The sequence below is a fragment of the Manis pentadactyla genome, chromosome 5, assembly GCF_030020395.1.
Source record: "Manis pentadactyla isolate mManPen7 chromosome 5, mManPen7.hap1, whole genome shotgun sequence".
Taxonomy (NCBI): Eukaryota; Metazoa; Chordata; class Mammalia; order Pholidota; family Manidae; genus Manis; species Manis pentadactyla.
In genome coordinates, this window is record NC_080023.1 from 104252985 (window position 1) to 104275256 (window position 22272).

Sequence of the window (22272 nt, forward strand, 5' to 3'; positions counted from 1 at the left end):
CTTTGATATGAAAAAATTAATCTTTGTATTTATTAATTCTTTTATTCAGTCAGTGTTTTTGAACTCTTTTATGTGCTCAGCACTTCCTGGTGGCTGAACATACAAAAGTGAATGATGTAGTTCATGTCACAGGTAAGATTAGAATATATTGAGCAAATGAGTATTCAATATATACACTGAGTCCATAAGAATATAAGGATGTGAACCCCAACTGGCATCTGCATTTCAGAAAAGGTCCCTGCCTTCAAGTCCTCTGTTTGGCAGCAGCAACTCAAGACTCTCTCCTTTGTTTAAGAAAATCCCAGGGTAATGAATGATCTGTATCTCATGCACATCAGAGTTTCCTCATATAAATTGGAGGTGATATAGGAATTTATAAGCTTTCAAGAATTAAGGCTGCCAGCACTCCCTAAAGATTTGACAGATGGTAATTATTATTTTAGAGGCATGACAGCTATAAAATGTTAGGTTTTAATACAAGAATATCATGGATCATAGTGATAAGAGTTGTTTTTGCTTTGAACTTGGCTGAGCCATCTATGTGAATGTGCATTTGATTTTTCTATTTTTTAGATTCACTCTCAAAAACATCAACTCCTTTTAACAAATCAAACAAAGCAGCAAGCCAACAAGGGACCCCATGGGAAACACTTGTCGTGTTTGCTATCAACCTGAAGCAGTTAAACGTTCAAATGAACATGAGTAATGTAATGGGAAATACAACGTAAGCTGTTCAGATACAAAGAGAATCTATTTAATCATTACTTGTGACATATTCAAAACATTATTTTATGCTGAAATGTTTGAAACAATGAAGACAGTAGATAAAAGATATAAATTCCTTTATCCTGAAAATAGCTTAATCCTAGAGATACTGTAATATAAAGTAATGTAACATATGTTCTAAAAAGAGAAAAGTACAAGGAAAATAATTTTCTTGCTAAGAAGAAAGCTTCATCATCGGTGTTAATATTAAATATTTACCACAGTTTTTATAAGAAATTGTTTCATTGTCAAACTTTTTTGAACTCGAATTACTCCCATTTTAGTTCATGACATTAGAAGCCATATGTCTAATTAATAACCCTTTTTTTTATTTTAGTTGGACAACTAGTGGTTTGAAGAGCCAGGGCCGTTTGTCAGTAGGAAGTAATAGAGATCGAGAGATAAGCATGTCTGTCGGCCTGGGAAGATCACAGTTAGATTCTAAAGGAGGAGTAGTTGGAGGGACCATAGATGTCAATGCTCTGGAGATGGTTGGTATGTTGAAGTTTTACAATTGAAAAAATGTTTTTGAAAATTGACTCAGATGAGTTTTTCCCATTATGCATTTCTATGAAAAGTAATGATTATTTCTATTTTAGCTCATATTTCTGAACATCCAAGTCAGCAACCCAGTCACAAAATTCAGATTACGATGGGTTCTACAGAAGCTCGTGTGGATTACATGGGCTCAAGCATCCTCATGGGTATCTTCAGTAATGCTGACCTCAAGCTTCAGGATGAATGGAAAGTAAATCTATATAACACGCTGGATTCAAGCATGACTGACAAAAGGTATTTAGTAAAATACTACTTCTTATACATTTCACACAACTGCCGTTAATATATTTTCTATCACTCAGAAAATATAATTCATTTTTCTTATAAAATCATGTTATTATGCAGTTAATCTGAGATGAAAAGCTAGGTGGGGGACATAATTTTTCATGTACTTTTTAACTGTCTTCTATAAAATATATGATAAAGACTCTGTTTTATGCTTTAGTGAAATTTTTGTCCATGGAGATTTGAAATGGGATATTTTCCAAGTAATGATATCAAGATCAACCACACCAGACCTGATAAAAATAGGAATGAAACTCCAGGAATTTTTCACACAACAGTTTGATACCAGCAAACGAGCTCTGTCTACCTGGGGACCAGTTCCTTATCTTCCACCTAAGACAATGACTAATAACCTAGAGAGAAGTTCACAAGAACAATGTAAGAATTAGAACTAAGTCTTTATATATGCTTTATCTTTCAACAGCTATCATCTGTTACAGTCTTAATTCAAAATAATATCTGTGTGCCATATTTACAAAGTGGTCCATATGCTCTTCCTGATTTCCTTCTCTCTGGTGGAATAAGAAGCCATCATTTGGAAAGTTATCATCTATTTTATTTTCTCCTCCCCCTGCCACAACTGATCTATAACCATACCTGCTCCATGCTTTTGCATACTAATTTTTACAATACCATGTCCTTATTTAGAGCACGTGCTATGGAATCAGAATGGATTTGGATTTATTAGCTATGTTATATCAGGCAGATTATTATTTTCACTTAGTAATTCAATCAGCAAAATTTATTAGGTATCAATCATATTTTTACACACTGTTTCAGACACAAGAGATCCACTAGTAGACAAAGTTTCTACCCACATGAAGCTTACATTCTGTTGGGGGAGACAGCTCATCATTAATTTACTCAATTTCTGGTAGAAAGAGGTACTGAGAAAAGGAGCAGAGCAGGGGAAGGAGCTAAAGATAGATGGCACGTGATGGTAGCTGTGTTAGAAAGGTTGGTCAGGGAAGTCTTTTCCCAAGTGACAGATCTAGGCCGAGCTCTTGGAGAAGAGAGCTCTGGCCATAGGGGGCCACTGAAGGGTTCAAGGCTCCTACTGTAGGAAGAAACTTGGCTTGTCTGGGGATCATTAAGATGGGCACTGTAGTGAAACAGTGAGCGAGCCAGAAAAGGCTGGATGTGAATTCAGAGAGAGAGGCCACAGACAAGATTTTTAATAAGATCAGCAGCTGTTGGAGTTGTGAACAGATTTCATATTGATTTACTTTTTCAAGCATCACTTTGGCTGCTGTATGAAGACTAGATCATAGGTGTTAAGATTGGAAGTAAGGAGACCATGGTATTAATAACCATTATTACTATTGTAAGGAAGCCATTGTAAAAGTCCAGGCAACAAGTGATGGTGGCTTTAACTAGAGTAACAGAGGTAAAAGTGGTCAAAAGTAGTCAGAATCAGGATAATTTTTAGTGACTTTTTATAATCGCAGAAGTACTGTGCATAAAAAAAAAGCCACTAGAAAATGCATGCAAGCAAAAAATAAAACAGCACATTACACCCAAAAATCATGACTGCAAACACCACAGAACATGTACTTTCAGGTACTTTTCTATGCACCTATATACTTTTATGTACTTTTAACCAAAACATTGTTCATACTGTTTTGTAACCTTCCCAGTCAACAATATCCAACATTCCATTTTGCTAATTATGTACTTCTCTAACCTTCTGACCACATTCCACAACTGACGTAATTATTCTTACAACTGGTTTGTCCAAACCAGTATATCCACTTTAAGAACACAGGTAAAATCTGGTTTTGTTTTTTTTACTCTCCCTTAATTCAGCATAGTGCTTTTTTGAAGACCTGACTTGCTGAAGAGACTTGGCCCACTGTCCTGCAGAACTGCCCTACCTTCTCTAATTGTTTTCAGCTGCTTCTTTGTGGTTTCATTTATCTTGTTCCTCTAGTCTGTGTTTCCTTTAAATAAGAATTGGGAGCAGAGATATACAAATGAGAAATGTTCCCAAAAATGCATGGCCTGGAGTCTTCAGAAAAGCCCTTGCCCTAGAAAACAAACTGGCTTAGGGAATTGTTTTAGATTAAAGGGAACTAAAGAGACATGCCAGCTAAATTCAGTGGATGATCTTTGGTTGGGTCTGGAATGAGTTGTGTAAAACAGCTAAAAAAATGGGAAATATAAATTATTGGACTGAGTGAGAAATATAAATATGAATTGTATTTTTGATTAGTGCTTCTTGAACTTTGATATGCATCTGACACACCTGGAGATCTTATGAAATGGAGATTCTGATTCAGCAGGTATGAGGGTGGACTTAAGAGTCTATTTCCAATAAGCTCCTAGGGGATGTGGATGCTGTGGGTCCTCAGACCTCACTTTTGAGTAGCAAGGGCATAAAGGAAAAAAACAGTACTTAAAATCAGGAAATCTGCATTTGATTTCTGAGTCTTCTAGTCATTGGTTCACTTAACCCTGTTTTTTCTTCATTGAAAAGAGTCTAGATGAAATATATAATTTACAGAGTTATTATGAGAATAGTATAAAATTTCATGTAAGCACTTTGTAAATCATTAATCCTTACAGAAATGTATAATTATTAACAAATTACGATTTTCCATAGTTTATCCATCCTTACGCAGCATCTTTTCCCAGACTGTCTCTTCATTAGCTTCTGATTGACGTTAACCACGTGTTTGTTTTCAGCCCTGGCCTGAGTCACGTCCTACAGAAAGTAGCCAGCTGCTGCCTTCCCCCTGCCATTCAGGATGTTTTGAGGCACTGCGGGATAAGACGTTTTTGGTTTTCTTGCAGTGCTTGACGCAGCTCACCATCGACACTGGCCTGGAGTACTGAAGGTGGTATCAGGATGCCACATATCCTTATTCCAGATTCCATTACCAGAAGACGGAATGCAGTTTGGAGGATCAATGAGCTTACATGGAAATCATATGACCTTAGCTTGTTTTCATGGCCCAAATTTCCGTTCTAAATCGTGGGCTCTTTTTCACTTAGAAGAACCAAATATTGCTTTTTGGACTGAAGCTCAGAAAATCTGGGAAGATGGTAAAATGACACATTTCCAGCTTTTACTCTTTCTTATCTTCTGAAATGATTATAAATGACAAAGTAATTTTCCTTTCTCCTATCATTTGTCTGTTTTTCTTATGTGTGAAGTCCATCACAATTTGTTAACATGTATCTGCCATGTCAAGGAGCTCACTGCCAATGAGTCAGTATCTGTAAAGTCTGGGACATGTTAAGGGACTTGTTTCTGAACTTGCCATCTTACTCTGTTTCTTACTTAAGGCAGTTAAAGTTTGCAGCTGTGGCTGGCAGAAGTCATCATAATAGTTACTGTGAATATGTCTTGTAAAAACATGAAGAGAGGAAACATAATGGTAGTGTAAGGAGATTATTTGCCAGTCAAGACTGTGATTAACCCAGTTCCTTTTACCTTTAATTTTCTACTCAGTGATTTCAGCGTAATGATAAAGGAAAAAATGGTTGATACTCTTCATCTTACTGGAGATAAACCCAATTACAACTAGAAGAAAAATTATATTTTATGTTTTCTTACTTATGTACTCAATCTTAAAACCTTCCCTATCTATGTATGACTTAGCTAAATCTGTTGCTCTAGGGCCACAACCATTTTCTTGCATCTAAATATAGCTTGTTACATTAACACGTTTTTTTCCCTCTAGGCTCCAGTGATCATTCTACATATATTGTACAAACTTTGGATTTTCATCTAGGCCATAATACTATGGTTACCAAACCATGTGGTGCTTTGGAAAGTCCTATGGCAACAATAACCAAGATAACAAGGCGTCGCCATGAAAATCCACCCCATGGAGTAGCAAGTGTGAAAGAATGGTTCAATTATGTTACAGCCACAAGGAACGAAGGTTCGATGTTTGATTCCTTGGAGAGATTTGCTTTGTTTTCTGTATTTGGGGCTCTTATGACTGTGTTTAGAATTTAAATGGAGAAGGAATTTTCATTTCTTTAGTTGAACAAAATTTCATTTTACTCCTGCTGACATAAGTAACAATACTAACACCTCACCACCCTGATATTGTAACATTTCATTGACTAAAATTATTTTAGGTGTAACTGGAAACATTCAAAGTAAGATTTGTTTAAAAAAATGAAATTACATTTATTTTATTATAATTGGAAAAATACTTTTATAGCAATACTAAACACTGGAGGTTTTATACAACTAAGTAACACAATGCCACAAACTTAAGGTTCAGACTGGAATAAAATAAAATATATAATATTCCTATTAAGTAATAAGTTTAAGGAAAGCACTTCACCTTTTTTATTTTTTTTATTGAAGGGTAGTTGACACAGTATTACATTAGTTTCAGGTGTACAACACAGTGATTCAACATTTATATACATGATAATTCTAGGTACCAGCTATCACCATACCAAGTTGTTACAATATTTTGACTATATTTAAGGAAAGCACTTTTGATGAGCTTTTTCATTTGATTAGATTCACCAGTCTTATAATAATGTCATAAAAATTCTTATTTTGTGTTAGAGTTCATAGTACTGCTTTTACCAATCATGCCATCTGTATTGGAAGGTGACTAGATTAAGATATGTTAACACTTGAATGTTTTACTTAAAAATGACCTTTAAAAAATGGGAAAGATGATGACATGGGCCACATGGAAAATATTTACTATGGAATCGGCAACGCTAGAGATTAGGGACTGTTAAAAAGGTACAACAAAGAAGAGTATGCGTGTATTAACTATTTTATCTTCCAGATACAAATTTTGGGGGATGGAGTTCTTGGCTGGAATACTATGGAAGGGCTATTAGCATTTTTCTAAGGCAAACATAGTATAACCATAGTACATATGTTGGGGAAAACCAGGACTTTTACCTGATTTCAAGGTCAGGTTCATATTTAATCATAAATTCTATTAGAGTGAAGCAAGTTGACTATGGAGAACTTTGAGCTTAATGAAACAAAAAACAAAATGTGTTGGATTTATCCAAACTTATGTTATTAAGCTTTGGTCTTAAGAATAGTGATATATGTCACTATTTATATATTACATATATATAAAAATATGTGTGTATATGTATTATATATATAAGTGGAGCCTAAATAATTTTAGCCTATGAGAAATTGCACTACCAGTTCGGGGATTCATATACTGCCATTGTTACTTGTGTCAACTTAAGTATAATAAGGAATTATTATAAATAGAACTGAAATAAAACTGGAACATAGGGAATAAAATAGAACTGTTTTAAAAAATGAATATTTTCCCTCCAATTAAATATACAGATAGACATACATTGATAGTTACATAACTATTTCCAAGACCAAAGCTTTATATGGCTCTATTTTTTTTAATGTGTCTTTACTTTCCAAATATAGTAAAAGTTCTGCGTATCATAGAGACATTAAAGCTATAAAATTATCAATGCTTTTTTGTTTACATTGATTCTTACTGTCTTTATTATTATTCACATAGAGCTAAACCTACTTCGTAATGTTGATGCTAATAACACTGAGAATAGCACTACAGTAAAGAATTCTAGTTTGTTGAGTGGATTCAGGGGAGGTTCTAGCTACAATCATGAAACAGAGACTATCTTTGCATTACCGAGGATGCAGCTTGAATTTAAATCCATTCACGTTCAAGAACCACAAGAACCTTCATTACAGGGTACGTGAAAAAACAATCTTTAGTTTCCAAAGTTCTAAGAAAATTCTAAAGGAACTTCAAACTACTGTTCTCTCTCAGGCTGTTTTTGTAATGATGACATACAGTTGACCTTTGAACATAGCAGGGATTAGAGATCCTTTCACCAACCCTCTCTCTTCCTGCAATGAGAAATCCACATGTAACTTCTGACTCCCCCAAAACGTAACTACTAATAGCTTACAGTTGACTGAAAGCCTTACCGGTAACACAAACAGTCAATTAGTACACATTGTCATCAACAATAAAATAAACTGGAAAAAAGAAAAAAAGAATGTTTTTTCAAATTGCCACAGATCTCCAAAATATTTTCCAATGTATTTGTTGAAAAAAACCTGCATGTAAGTAGATTTGTAGAGTTCAAACTTATGTTGTTCAAGGGTCAAGTGTAATGTAAAGCAATTGATTTTCTAGGTCAAACTGATTGATTTTCTTACCAAGTATATGATTTCTGGTGATTTAATCACTTTGTGCCTTGTACTCCTCAGTAAAATAAATATTTGGACTTTATTCGTGGGATTTTTGTGAGTAACAAATGGCATATACTTAAAAAATGTTTAGTAATCATCACCATTCTGTAAATCACATACAGAAACTACTTATTTCCCTATAGCTGCATTTAAACAGTGGATGTTTTACACAGACCTACATATGTCCCTTATTAGTGGCAAGAGAAAGGAACTTACTTCTTTAAATCTTTTCCTGTAAAACAACTTTGCCATTGCAGATGCCAACCTGAAGCCAAAGGTAGAATGTAGTGTGGTGACAGAGTTCACTGACCACATTTGTGTGACTATGGATGCTGAGCTTATCATGTTTCTTCATGATTTAGTGTCGGCTTATCTTAAAGAAAAAGAAAAAGGTGGGTAGCATATCCTTGTTTTGCTTTGTTTTGTTTTTCTTTCAAGCTTCAGTAAAGGCAGCCAGCTGTCAATCCCACTTTTATGGATTTTTATTGGTCTCATGACAAAATGAGTGGAATGTGTCTCCTCTATGAATTACAAATATCAATAAATGAAATAAATATAAATAATAGCAGTAAGACTGTACGACAGACTTTCTGAATGACTGCCAGGTACACAGCACTCTATCCCTCACACTGAATCATGTTATATATGGAAATATTTTGTAAAATGCAGTTATGTACATTATCAGGCCTTGTAGATTGTCCTAAATATTACTAGTCAAAGTGAAATGACTAAAGAATACATAATAAAGTAGCAAGAGTTATATCCATAATTGAGAAAACTAAAATAAATCTCTTTGAAATGCAGAAGGCATTTTCTTTTTTACAAACAAATTATTTAGACCTCAGTGGGTGGTGGTTTGTTTTTAGGAGCTAGTTAACAATGATTTGCTCACTGGAAACTTAAATGTTTGCCCATACAGTGGAATGAAAAATTCTAAGGCTGTTAAAAAGAGTAAGGTAGTATGAAATATAATAATATGGAATGCTCTCCAAATATATGATCTTTAGTCATTCAACAATTACTGTAAAACTATATGAATATACAGTGGTAAAATGGGATAAGATTTTTTTTAGGTTGCTTGAAATGGATATAATTTGTTCAAGTCATCATAATATTTCAAAATAGCCTCATGATAAATGTGTAAGTGAAGAAAACAGAAAGATTATCAAAAGAACATGTTGAAAGTACAAAGGTACCGTATAGCATAAATTGAGTCTCTCTTCCATTACTATTCCACCTAGATGTACCAAAAATTCAGTAAGAGTAAAACCAATACTGATGGCTGAGAGAAATCTATGAGACATTAGTTGAAACTTAAAGTAAAATTATTGAAGTCAAACAATAGGAAATAAATATTATAAGTAGATACAATCTTACATATTGTACTAACATATATTAGTCACTGGTAATCCTCTTGTTTTTATCTCTGCCTTCACATTTAAACTTAAATGTGGAGGAAAACATTCTAGATAAACTGGTAATTGTAGAATTCTTTTCTAGTCTACCTAGTTATGAAAGCCTGCTGGATTTCTTTCCCTCAGGTATTATATGAAACCTCTGTAATTTTATGATGTATTGTGTTGGTCTTGGTTTGCCATTAGTTGTATGTATTTCTTAAAAAAAGAAAGAAAATCTCTTTAATGTAAACTGTTACAAAACATTATTTCAATAAAAAAGAGGGACCGGGGACTTGAATTAAGAGACCTACAGTAACAAAGTATTGCTTTTCAAGGAAATTTCAATTATAGAAATCTTTTTAATAGCCGTAAGTATATTTGCTATTGAAAATGAAAAGCAGTTAAGTTTTGGCCAAAATAAGTGTAAATATCCCTGAGAGAATTCTTAGCAGCATGTGAGACTAGACCGGAATCAGCATCTTTCTAGAACATCAAGATAATTATAACACTGAAACCAACACCAATAATAAACAAAATCAGACCAACTGAGCAGGCCATAACTGAAGACATCTGTTTTCTTATATAGTGTCATAATATAGCTTTATTCTTAGGCTCATTCCCTATCAATGCACCTATTACCCCTACTGCTATTCACAATAAAGTTATACCCAGAGCTACATATGCATTTTACCTAATTAATCAATTATTTTATGCCCAAATTGTGTCTTGAAAATCTATCCCCAGGAGAAATGCTGTATTTATTAAAGATCCTATCAAAGCTATTTTCATCTCAGATTATATTTTAAATATATTACTTATGATTGCCAATTTCAAGACTGTCTTTCATAAAACATTTATTTGATTATTCACTATGAAGAGTGAAAGGGCTGCTTACATTAAAAAGCTCCTAAGTTAGTACCACCATTCAAATCTATATACAGCCAACAACATTTTAAAGCCACTGAGTTGTACCAACTTCAAAATAAGTGAATTGTGTTTCATTAAAGCTGTTAATAAAAAACAAGTCTATCCACCTATAGCCTTTCTTATGGAAACCCTCAATCATCAAATAAATCTCATTCTTTACCATTAGTTTTAGGCACCAAAATGTGTGTAAAACATATGCTATTTACATGTAATTTTACTTGTAAGAGAATAACTTTGATATTGTCTTTCTCTAAGAAATACCAACAGTAATACCAATAGTAAGAAATACTTACAGCTATATTTTAAAACACTACTTTTTAAGAAATTAATTAAATGAGGCTTTGGTTAGTTCATAAATAAAATGATAAATGGAGCCAACTAGTGTTTATATAGTGATTTAAAATAAATTTATAAGGTATATATTTGTAATATTAATGTATTATTTTCATCACAGCCATTTTTCCACCTCGGATTTTATCTACTCGACCAGGACAGAAAAGTCCAATTATTATACATGAGGATAATTCCTCTGACAAAGACAGAGAAGATAGCATCACTTATACTACTGTGGACTGGAGAGATTTTATGTGCAACACATGGCATCTAGAACCCACTCTTAGGTAACTATGGGTGTAGATAACTACCTATATCCTACAGGATTATTATAAGTAAAAGGTCATAAATAATGTACAGGTTAAATGTTTTGCCAAAAATCGTTTTTAGAAGTTAGCTACTTTTAACCTCTACAACTTCTTTCTGCCATTTTTGCTGCTTCCTTCTGCTTTTGCAAGTGCTTCAAGGCAGGGCAAAAGCCACACACACTCCAAGAATAGCTCATTGATTAGCTGTCCACTCTGTGGTATTCTGTGAATCAAGCACTGAAGTATGAGAATAACCCCACTTCTATGGTTACTTTTTTTTTTTAACCATCTCACCAGGATGTATTTTCACGTAGTTCAGGTAGCTATAGTAAGTAGACTGTTCTGTTACTTAGTTTGAGAAGATGCAGTAGGTGTCATAAACCATCATTAAGGAACCATTACAGTTTCTCACATATGTCATAATAATGTAATAGAGCCTACAATGTCATAGTGTCTTTCTATCTTTCAATATAAAATCATCGCTGAAATGCTGAATTTAATGCTGTCAGATTCAGGTTCCTTTACTGAGTGATATTGTACTACAGTCATGGTCCCAATTACAACAACTTGTTTTCATATCAAAATTTTTAAAGTATTTTCTGGTTTTAGTTGTATTTATCATTGCTGCTAAACCAGTGGTACTTATAATGTATGTCCATGTTGGTGATTAACATTCAACAACCTTCATGTTATTTTTCCTTTTCTCTCATCTGATTTTTTTAATCAAATTATAACTGTGCTATATATGCAAAACATCATATATAAATTACATGGTAAACACAAACCAAAAACCTATACCAGAAACACAAAAAATAAAGAGAAAAGTATCCAACTTTAATAACAAAGAATGTTATAAAACACAAAGGAGAGAGCAAGGTAAGAAAGGACCAGACCTTAACAAAAACAACCAGAAAACATTTAACAAAAGAATGGCAATAAGTACATCTCTCACAAAAATTACTTTAAATGTAAATGGACTAAATGTTCCAATCAAAAGACATAGTGTGACTGAATAGATTAAAAAACAAGACCTATCTATATGCTGCCTATAAAACCCCAAATATCCAAAGCAATCCTGAGAAGGAAGAATAAAACAGAGGGAATTACGCTCCCTGACTTCAAGCTCTACTACAAAGCCACAGTAACCAAGACAATTTGGTACTGGCACAAGAACAGAACCACAGACCAATGGAACAGAATAGGGAGCTCAGATATAAACCCAAGCATGTATGGTCAATTAATATACGATAAAGGAGCCATGGATATACAGAGGGGGAAATAATAGCCTCTTCAACAACTGGTGTTGGCAAAACTGGACAGCTACATGCAAGAGAGTGAAACTGGATTATTGTCTATCTCCATATACAAAAGTAAACTCAAAATGGATCGAAGACCTGAATGTAAGTCATGAAGCCATAAAACTCATAGAAGCAACACAGGCAAAAATCTCTTGAATATTAACATGAGCAACTTTTTCCTGAACACATCTCCTTGGCAAAGGGAAACAAAATAAAAAATAAACAAATGGGCCTACATCATGCTAAAAAGCTTCTGTACAGCAAAGGACACCATCAGCAAAACAAAAAGGCATCCTACAGTATGGGAAAATATATTAGTAAATGACATATCCAACAAGGAGTTAACATCCAAAATATATAAAGAACTCACATGCCTCAATACCCAAAAAGCAAATAACCTGATTAAAAAATGGGTGGAGGATATGAAAAGACACTTCTCCAAAGAAGAAATTCAGATGGCCAACAGGCACATGAAAAGACGCTCCACATTGCTAATTATCAGGGAAATGCAAATTAAAACCACAATGAGATATTACCTCACACCAGTAAGGATGGCCAACATAGAAAAGAATAGGAACAACAAATGCTGGCAAGGATGCAGAGAAAGGGGAACCCTCCTACACTGCTGGTGGGAATGTAAACTAGTTCAACCATTGTGGAAAGCAGTATGGAAGTTCCTCAAAAAACTAAAAATAGAAACACCATTTGACCCAGAAATTCCACTCCTAGGAATTTACCCTAAGAATGCAGGAGCCAAGTTTCAAAAAGACATATGCACCCCTATGTTTATTGCAACACTATTTACAATAGCCAAGACATGGAAGCAACCTAAGTGTCCATCAGTAGATGAATGGATAAAGAAGATGTGATACATATACCCTATTCAGCCCTAAGAAGAAAACAGATCCTATCATTTGCAACAACATGGATGAAGCTAGAGGGTATTATGCTTGGTGAAATAAGCCAGGCAGAGAAAGACAAGTACCAAATGATTTCACTCGTCTGTAGAGCAAAAGAACAAAGCAAAAACCAAAGGAACAAAACAGCAGTAGACTCACAGAACCCAAGAATGGACTAACAGCAGTTGCCAAAGGGAAAGGGACTTGGCGGGGAGGGGGGCAGAGGGAGGGAGAAGGGGAATAAGGGGCATTGTGATTAGCACACATAATATAGGAGGGGGGGCACAAGGAAGGCAGTATAGCATAGAGAACACAAGTAGTGACTCTATAGCATCTTATTACACTGATGGACAGTGACTGTAACAGGGTATGTGGTGGGGACTTGATAATGGAGGCATCTAGTAACCACAATGTTGCTCATATAATTGTATATTATTGATACAAAAAAAATATATATATATATAAGCAGTGGATCTGAATATACATTTTTCCAAAGAAGACACACAGATGGTCAACAGACTCATATCAACCTTATTAAGCATCATGCAAATACAATTCAGCACCACAATGAGATACCACCTCATGCTGGTTAGAATGGCTAATACCACCAAGACAAAGCATATTAAGTGTTGACAAGGATGTGAGGGAAAGGAAACCCTCATATACGGCTGGTGGGATTGCAAATTGGTGCAGCCAGTATGGAAAGCAGTATGAAGGTTTCTCAAAAAACTAAAAATCAAACTACCATATGACCCCGCAATCTACTTCTTGGAATTTACTCAAAGGAAACAAAATCAGTAATTTGAAAAGACATGTGCACTCCTGTGTTTATCACAGTATTGTTTACAATAGCCAAAATATGGAAACAACTGAATGTTCACCGAGAAATGAATGGATAAAGAAGTGTTATATATGTAAAATGAAGTATTACTTAGGCATAAAAAGAAAGATCCTGCCATTTGCAACAACATGGGTAGACCTACAGAGTATTATGCTAAGTGAAATAGGTCAAAGGCAAATACTGAATGATTTCACTTATATGTGGAACCTAAAAAAACAAATGAAGAAAACTGTATAAGGTCATAAACACACAGAATAGACTGGTGGTTACCATAGGGGCATGGGTGAAAAAGGTGAACAGAAAAAAATAAATGAGAGTGTTTGATATCTTGATCTGGGCAATGGTTAGATAAGTGTGTACATATGTCAAAATTCATCAAGCTGTACACTAAGATTTGTGCATTTTATTGTATGTACCTCAATGTGGATTTTTAATTTAAAAAATAAAAAATATACGTACTTGTCTGAATCATCGAATAATGGTAGCCAAAAGCCTCTCTCACTTCAGCACAATATTCTCCAGAATGATACAGATTTAGATGAAGTTATTATTCAGACATATTTATGCCACAAAATAATTCCAAACAAAATCTACATTATACAGTGGATTCCTATATATGCAGAAAAATAGTGATGACTTTGTATTAATTTGTGTTGAATTTGTTGTAACCAACACACTTTTATTAATTTGTACATACACTCATGATAAATATTAACAGTGTCAGTATTCAGGAACAGTATTAAAATACTGCAAATGTGCCAGTGCTGGAACTGTTTAGAAGATTGTTTTGTATTTGTCAATCTAATGAAATTAACTATCTTTTAATTTATAATCATAAAAGTAGTTAAACCATAATTACATTCCTTATTTTAACATACTACCAGGAGACTAAGAAATATGACTTAGTGGTAGGGAGCATGGTAAAGCACTCTGGCTCTAAGCATAGCTTTATAGCCTAGCTGAGTGTCCTTTGCCAAAGGACCTGAATTCTCTCTCTCTCAGTTGCCTCGTATGAAAAAATTTGAATAGTATTACCTACCTTGTAGGGTCATTACAATGGTCAAATTAACTAACTAATGGAAAGTGTGTAACTATTAATATCCCCCTTTTCCCTACCCAAATTCAGGACCAACTGAAATAGTGGGCTAGAGGCAGCTGAAAATCAAAAAGACGATTTCAATACTGATAAAGCTGATAACAAAGAATGTGGTTTGGATATCTGGCAACAGTGGTCTTCTACTACAAAGTCCAGGTTTGGACTTACCTACAGGGTCTCAGTAATGCAGAACTCAAAGGGCAGTGAAGGGGGTGAGGCTGGAGTGGTGCAGTCAGCAGCCCTGTGTACTCAGCCTAGCCATGACCAGTCTCGGGCTAACCTATTTAGGAGCCTGTCCTTGAAAACCCCGTGGTACAGAGGAACAGACCAAAATGAGAGAAGACAGGGAGGAGGATACTAAACTACACTACTCAGTTACCTGTTCATTTGCTATCAGATAAATCGTCAGTAAGAGGGCAGAAAAAGGCTTACAGTGTTTTACTAATGGCTGTTACTCTAAATGGAAGGAAATACCAGGAGTAGGGAGAAAACGATTCTTCAAACATGTTTTGCACATAGAAAGCAATCAGTAAATATTAGCCTTTTTTCCCCACCATTATGCCCCATGCTTGTTGAACTCTCTCTTTTCAGCTTTATTGAGGTACAACTGGCAAAAAATAAGATATTTTAAGTGTAGAATATTATGATTTGATATACATTGTAAAAGGATTCTCTGCATCAAGTTAGTTAACATCTTTAGAATGAACCAGCTGTCCTTTAAATGTTTAAGAAGGCTGCATAATTTAAGAGACCTAAATTAAAATAATCAGAATGAAATGGACTAAATGCCATTGCTGTTTGGGCTCTCAAGGATACTTATAATCACAATTTTTTTAATGTTATTAGAGTGATTCCAGGAATTTTAGGTTATATTACTCGATGTAACTACTGAAAATACATTGTCTTGAGCATATTATGGAGCTTTGTTGATGTTCTTAAACCTTACCTTCAGAACTGTGCTAGGGCACTGTACTACTTAATAATTATTATGTATAATTATTTTAGACTAATTTCTTGGACTGGAAGAAAGATTGATCCAGTAGGCGTTGATTATATCCTTCAAAAATTGGGCTTCCATCATGCCAGGACCACTATTCCTAAATGGCTTCAGAGAGGAGTCATGGATCCACTGGACAAAGTTCTGTCAGTTCTTATCAAAAAACTTGGTACTGCACTGCAAGATGAAAAGGAAAAGAAAGGGAAAGACAAAGAAGAACACTAAGAAACTTACTTGATCTGTGAACAAATTATTACTGTGTCCGTTAAGTTTTATTACACTGGAGTGGTTTTTTTTTTTGTATAGTAGTAGTATTTTAAACATAACTTTCAATAATTCTAATTTTGTGGCCATTATATTAAAAGTTTGTAAAATAACCTGTTTATTGTAGTTACACCATCTGTGTACAGTGAAATATTGCATGATAATGTAAATTTTGTGAAAAACTAGATGAAAATATATAAATCTGCTCATTAGGGTTTATAATTGTATTAGGTGCAATATGATTCCTACATCTTTAAAATATTTTCAGAATAACTGTGAATTTCCTTTGTTATTGGCCATAACTTTTAGGAAAAATATTGTTGATAATGTGATTTTCTTTTTGGTCATTAATTGCCTTTTCTTTTTAAAAAATGTAGTCTTATATAGATATTTGTATATAGTCTGAGTAATTGTGATATGATTAAGTGCCACTAAAATATTGTTTGTAACTATTGTAATAAAGTCTATAATTGGTTTCAGTCTGTATGTAGTTGGTTTTGAATCTTTTCTTCCTTTGATAGCCATAGCTTATTTTGTAATTAACAGATGCCCATCCTGTTCAGCTATTGTATTTCTTTTGAAGTATCATCGATATACAATCTTATATTGGGTACGAGTATACAACACAATGGTTCAGCAGTTATCCGTATTACTAAATCCTCACCTCCACTAGTGCAGTTACTATCTGTCAACATAGAAAGATGTTACAGAATCATTGGCTGTATTCTCCATGCTGTACTACTATCCCTGTGACCAACCTACATTATGATTGATAATTTTTGTGTCCCTAGATCACCTACCATCACCCTCCCCACCTAGCCCCACCCCTTCCCAATGATAACCACCAGTCACTTCACAGTATCTATGAGTTTACTGCCATTTTGTTGATTTTGTTCTTATATTCCACAAATAAGTGAAATTATACAGTATTTGTCTTTCTCTGCCTGGCTTATTTCACTTAGCATAATGCCCTCCAGGTCCATCCATGTTGTTGCAAATGACAGGATTTCTTACTTCTTTATGGCTGAATAATATTCCATTGTATATATGTGCCACATCTTCTTTATCCATCTATTGATGCACACTTAGGTTGCTTCCATAACTTGGCTATTGTAAATAATGTGGCAGTAGACATAAAGGTACACATAGCTTTTCAAATCAGGGATTTTGTTTTCTTTGGGTAAATTCCTAGAAGTGGAATTACTGGGTCATATGGCATTTATATTTTTAATTTTTTGAAGAACCTCCATACTGCTTTCCACAGTGGCTACACCAATTTACTTTCCCACCAACAGTATAGGAGGGTTCCCATTTCTCTACAGCCTTGTCAACACTTGTTTCTTGACTTTTGGATAGGGGCCATTCAAATGTGTGAAGATTTACAAAAATTAGTTAAGGGAGGATGTAATCAGGGAGAGGTACAGCAGAGACTTCATACATATTAGGTATTGTTCTATTGCTTAAGCTAGTGGTAAGTACCCAGTTTTTTTGTTTTTATATACTATATTCTTTATATCTTTATATGCATTCTTTTGGTCATATGAAGGCAAATTTATAATGTGTGTATGTGTAATACATACTATACATACATGTATAATTTATATGCATTAAGTATAAACAAGATTTTTAAATAATAGAAAAATCTAAAATAATATTAAAAAGTAGCTGTAATACTGTTAATCACAACTCTGGCTTGAAATCTAGCCAAGTCAGTACAGTCAGTTTAAAGGTTGGGTGAAGAGTAGAACTGAAGAACCTGGAGCTAGAAGACAGCTCAAGAATGCATTTGGTGCCGACTCTTGCACGTGGGTAGGTAAGGCAGTATTATCTCTGACTGATTAAAAAAAAACTCCAAAAGAGCCAAGATACTTAGCTGAGCATATATTTATACAGTATATGTTGGTAGAAGAATTAAGGCTTGCGATCAATGTCAAACAGCATCTTAGTAACACAACTAAAATTAAAATCCTAGTGTCTAGAGTCATAATCTGTATTCTTTCTGCTAGACCCTCTTATCTGTGACCTGTCTGATCTCTGTATCCCCTCTAACCATCCCTATGGTTGAGGACTACAGGTACATTACTTCTGTTGGACAGGCTTACCAGAGAAGCAAATACTATGCCTACTTTGAATCTAATGTCTAAGATGATACTGTCAGGAAGTTATTTCATAAAACAAAGTAACCAAAAATTAAAGAAATTGGTTCCTTGAGTCCTACTTCAGGTATTAATTCTCCACTTCAAAGAAATAGTACACCAGTACTGTTGTAAACATTAAAAATTGCTCATGGCTTTAATCAATTATGAGATTACAAAAATGATGTAAGTATAAACTTACTGTATTTCTGGCACTTACTGTGATAATGCTATAGAAAGAAAAGGGCAGTTTAAATCTAACTGTTCCATATTTCTGTGGCTTTGTTAGATAAAGCTATTAGAAAACATTTATGCATTGCTGATAGGAATGTAATTTGGTACAAACCCATGGAGGACAATTGGGCAAAAGCTATTAAAATTACAAAAGCATAACTCCTATGTTTATTGTCATATTATTTTAAATAGTGCAGATATGAATGCAACCAAAGTGTCCACCAACAGATATATAGGTAAAGAAGACTGAGGTAAATGTACAGTATAATATTACACAGCCATAAAAAGGAAAGAAATCTTGCCATTTGCAGCAACATGATTGGACCTACAGGGTACTATTTGTAGTGAAATAAGCCAGGCAGAGAGAAACAAATATCATATGATCTCACATGTGGAATCTAAAAAACAACAAACAAAACAGAAATAGAACTCATAAACACAGAGAAGACTGGTAGTTACCATGGGAGAGGGGTTGGGGGTGGTGAGAGAAATAGGTGAAAGGGATGAAGAGGCACAACATCTCAAACATAATATAAATCAGTCATGGGAATGGAAAGTACAGCATAGAGAATAAAGTCAATAATACTATAACATCTTTCTATGTTGATATTAACTGCACTTAGTGGAGTTTGTTGAGTCACTATACTTGAGAACAATATAATACTATATATCAACTGTACTTCAATTTAAAATTATAAAAGCATAATCTCTTACTGAACAATGTCATTACTGGATATACCTGCACATGTGTGAAATTATTATATTAAAATATTTGTTGCAGTATTATTTCTAAGAAATGGTTGGGAACAATTCAAATGTCCATCAACAGAAGAAGGTTAAATAAAATATGACAGACTCATTTAGGGGGATACTTTGAAACTGTAAAAAAATGAACAAGGATGATCTCTAATGTCCTTAAATGAAAAAAGCAAGATTCAGCCAAATGTGTAGACAACAAGGTTTCTAGGTGGTCTATCAAAATTGTATTCTGAGTATCACATACCTTGATCTATTCTAGTAAGTCATGCATGATACATATAGGTTTTCTGTAAAATTCCAGTAAAATATAACAACACTTAAAAGGATTTTTTCCTATAAGATTATAATTTTAGGCCCACGTTAAGAGCTGTGATTTGCAAACTATCTTGAGTGAAGAACCATTTTTAACCATTGCCCATCTGAAACACCAAATTTAAATCTGAAGTATCTAAACTACCAAAGCAATGCTTTGTAACATACAATAAGAATAAATTATTCAAAATGAAAAAATACTCAGACATACAAAATATAAGTTCAAGTTTTTAATTATTAAACTTTATTACTAGATTCAAGTGTTTAGGTTCTATCAATTGCTATAAGAATTTCTTAAATACTCTCAATTTCCATACTTACTGCTGAATAGTAACAATTCATGGAGTGCCCTCGGTTTGTGGACTATAAATAGAATTACTCTAGAACCTTCATCCTCCCCATGGAATAGTGTCTTCTAAAGTTCAATGGAATAACCCTGATTACCTGTGTGGACTGGTCATTCTCTATGACAGTTGATAAATGCCATACCCAGAATACTTGTGCCCTTTCCACAGTGAGAACTGGATACCCATCTCCCTGTGTCACTAGCACATATTCTAAAGTCAGTTCAGTATTTTTTTTTTTTCATTTTCTATTTTAAACAGATTGTCCTTACCTACACATGTTAGATGGTTTAATAATCATCAATTTAGCAATATTCAGTAAGTTCTGATTATGTGAATTTTGCTTTACCTGTGTAGGTCAGAAAGTCAAGCAATTCAAGACCAGGGAAGGCCCCAAACGCAAGGTCAAAGGGCTTGTTCAGACAATGACATGTGGCACACCCTTAGGAAGCTCTCAAAAGAACTATCAGATGTTGGGAGGCATTTCTGGAGTAAGGTGCTGTTAAAAGCACAAAAATCTCAAATGCTGTAAAGAGCAGGGCCAAGTAGACCCTGGTTGTTACAATGTATGTATACCCAGTGGTCTGGATTTGGGGATGTAATGTAGGTAATGACAAAGCTTGGGCTTTCAGAATAAATACAGGCTGGTCAGGTCATCAAGTCAGCTGCCAAGTAAAATGGTACAGAATGGACCAAAAAGTTGCTAAACTAATTCTCTTTCATAAGCTCCTTTCCCCTGGCTTCATGTTTCCATTATGAAGAACTTCCACCAGAATAATAACCCAGTGTTTCTCCCAGCCTGTGTTCACTTCCCTCAAAAGTAACTTAATCTGTTTGGTGAACTACAGACAAGCAAATGAGTTCCGCCTCTTTTACCTTTTGAAGCCAGCCAGCCTGCAAGGAGAGTGCAATTCTGATTTTCTCTGTTGTGAATGTTGTAAGGGGCAAGTTGGACTTACCCAGCCTGCAATGATAGGATGAGAATGAGTAAGTTTGTGTATTTAGAGAGTATCAGAAACTCCATTCAGCCACACCTCTGAGCCACGGTTTACAATTTAAATTCTTTAAACAATAAATCTTTTTTCTTTAACCTTCTTATCTCTACCATCTGTGTCCCTCAATGAATTTCAACCTTTGGAGAAGAGGAAGCAGGTGTTTTTGACCTTATGCATCAAACATGAATAGTAAATTTTCTATTTAAATACTTTACTATCACGGTTTCCTGTTAACAGTTTTATTAATTTAACACGGTAAAAATGAGTGATTCCTCAATCTGGAAAGATATAGCACTGGGGTGCTGCCCTATTAAGATGTAGAAAATGTTCTAAATTAGTGATCAGTATCTTGTATATCTCCCATTGACAGAATACATGGTCCAATAACTAAGTGGCACCTCTCACTATTACACCTAGCAAGCTCCTTGATAATGTATACTTTCTGTCTAGTTCTGTTGACAGTTTTTAGTATCCAAAGGCTTTTAATCCAACCACATTAATAATCGCTTTAAATGTGAATTGACTAAATATACCAGTGAAAAGAAAAAGATTATTGGATTGGATTTTAAAAAGCATGACCCAATTATATGCTATCTATAATAAATTCATTTTATATATGAAGGCATAGCTAGGTTGAAAATAGGAAGTAAGAGAACTGCATACTATGAAAACACTAATCAAAAGAAAGCTGGAGTAGCTACGCTAGTTTCAGAAAAGTAATATTATCAGCACCACAAGAACTATTATCAGGACAAAGAGGGAAATAACATTTCCAAGATGATCAGCTGATCAGGTCAGTTTTCCAAGAAGATCCTAAATGTTTATATATACCTAACAACAGAACTTCAAAACTTCTGAGGAAAATCTGATAGATATGAAAACAGATACATGCACAGTTATAGCTGGAAACATCAACATGCCTCTCTAGGTACTTGATTAACAAGTAGGCAGAAAATTGGTAATACATAACTATAAACAATTAGATGTCCTCAATTTAAAAAAAAAAAAAGCTTGATACAATCTCCACACGTTACGTAAAAATTAACTCAAAATGGAAAAATAAATCATATAGCTAATGTAAAACTTAAAATTATGAAGTATCTTGAAGAGAACAAGGGGAACTGTGACCCTGGGTTTGTTGATTAATTTTTAGGCACAATACCAAAAGCATGATCCAAAAAAAAAAAAGGTAAATTGGATTTTATCAAAATTAAAAACTACTCTACAAAGACATCAAGAGAATAAATACTTGAACCACAGACTAGAGAACATACTTGCAAATCACATAAACAATGAAGGGTCTGTATTAAAATATATAAGTATTTTTGAAACTTA

At 34.2% G+C, this 22272-nt stretch overlaps 1 protein-coding gene across 4 annotated transcripts in view; it reads left to right on the top strand.

Annotated features, from left to right (window-relative positions):
• The window catches only part of BLTP1 (bridge-like lipid transfer protein family member 1), a 216933-nt gene extending 200300 nt beyond the window's left edge, over window positions 1-16633 (top strand). For all 4 annotated transcript variants that reach the window (XM_057502585.1, XM_057502588.1, XM_057502589.1 and 1 more), the window contains 10 exons: window positions 574-724; window positions 1103-1260; window positions 1365-1557; window positions 1769-1986; window positions 4402-4653; window positions 5295-5498; window positions 7098-7292; window positions 8056-8190; window positions 10577-10742; window positions 15903-16633. In XM_057502585.1, the coding sequence (XP_057358568.1) occupies window positions 574-724; window positions 1103-1260; window positions 1365-1557; window positions 1769-1986; window positions 4402-4653; window positions 5295-5498; window positions 7098-7292; window positions 8056-8190; window positions 10577-10742; window positions 15903-16119 (1889 nt within the window). In that variant the 3' untranslated portion in view covers window positions 16120-16633. The remainder of the gene's footprint in view (window positions 1-573; window positions 725-1102; window positions 1261-1364; window positions 1558-1768; window positions 1987-4401; window positions 4654-5294; window positions 5499-7097; window positions 7293-8055; window positions 8191-10576; window positions 10743-15902) is intronic.
• The last annotated feature ends 5639 nt before the right edge of the window (window positions 16634-22272 follow it).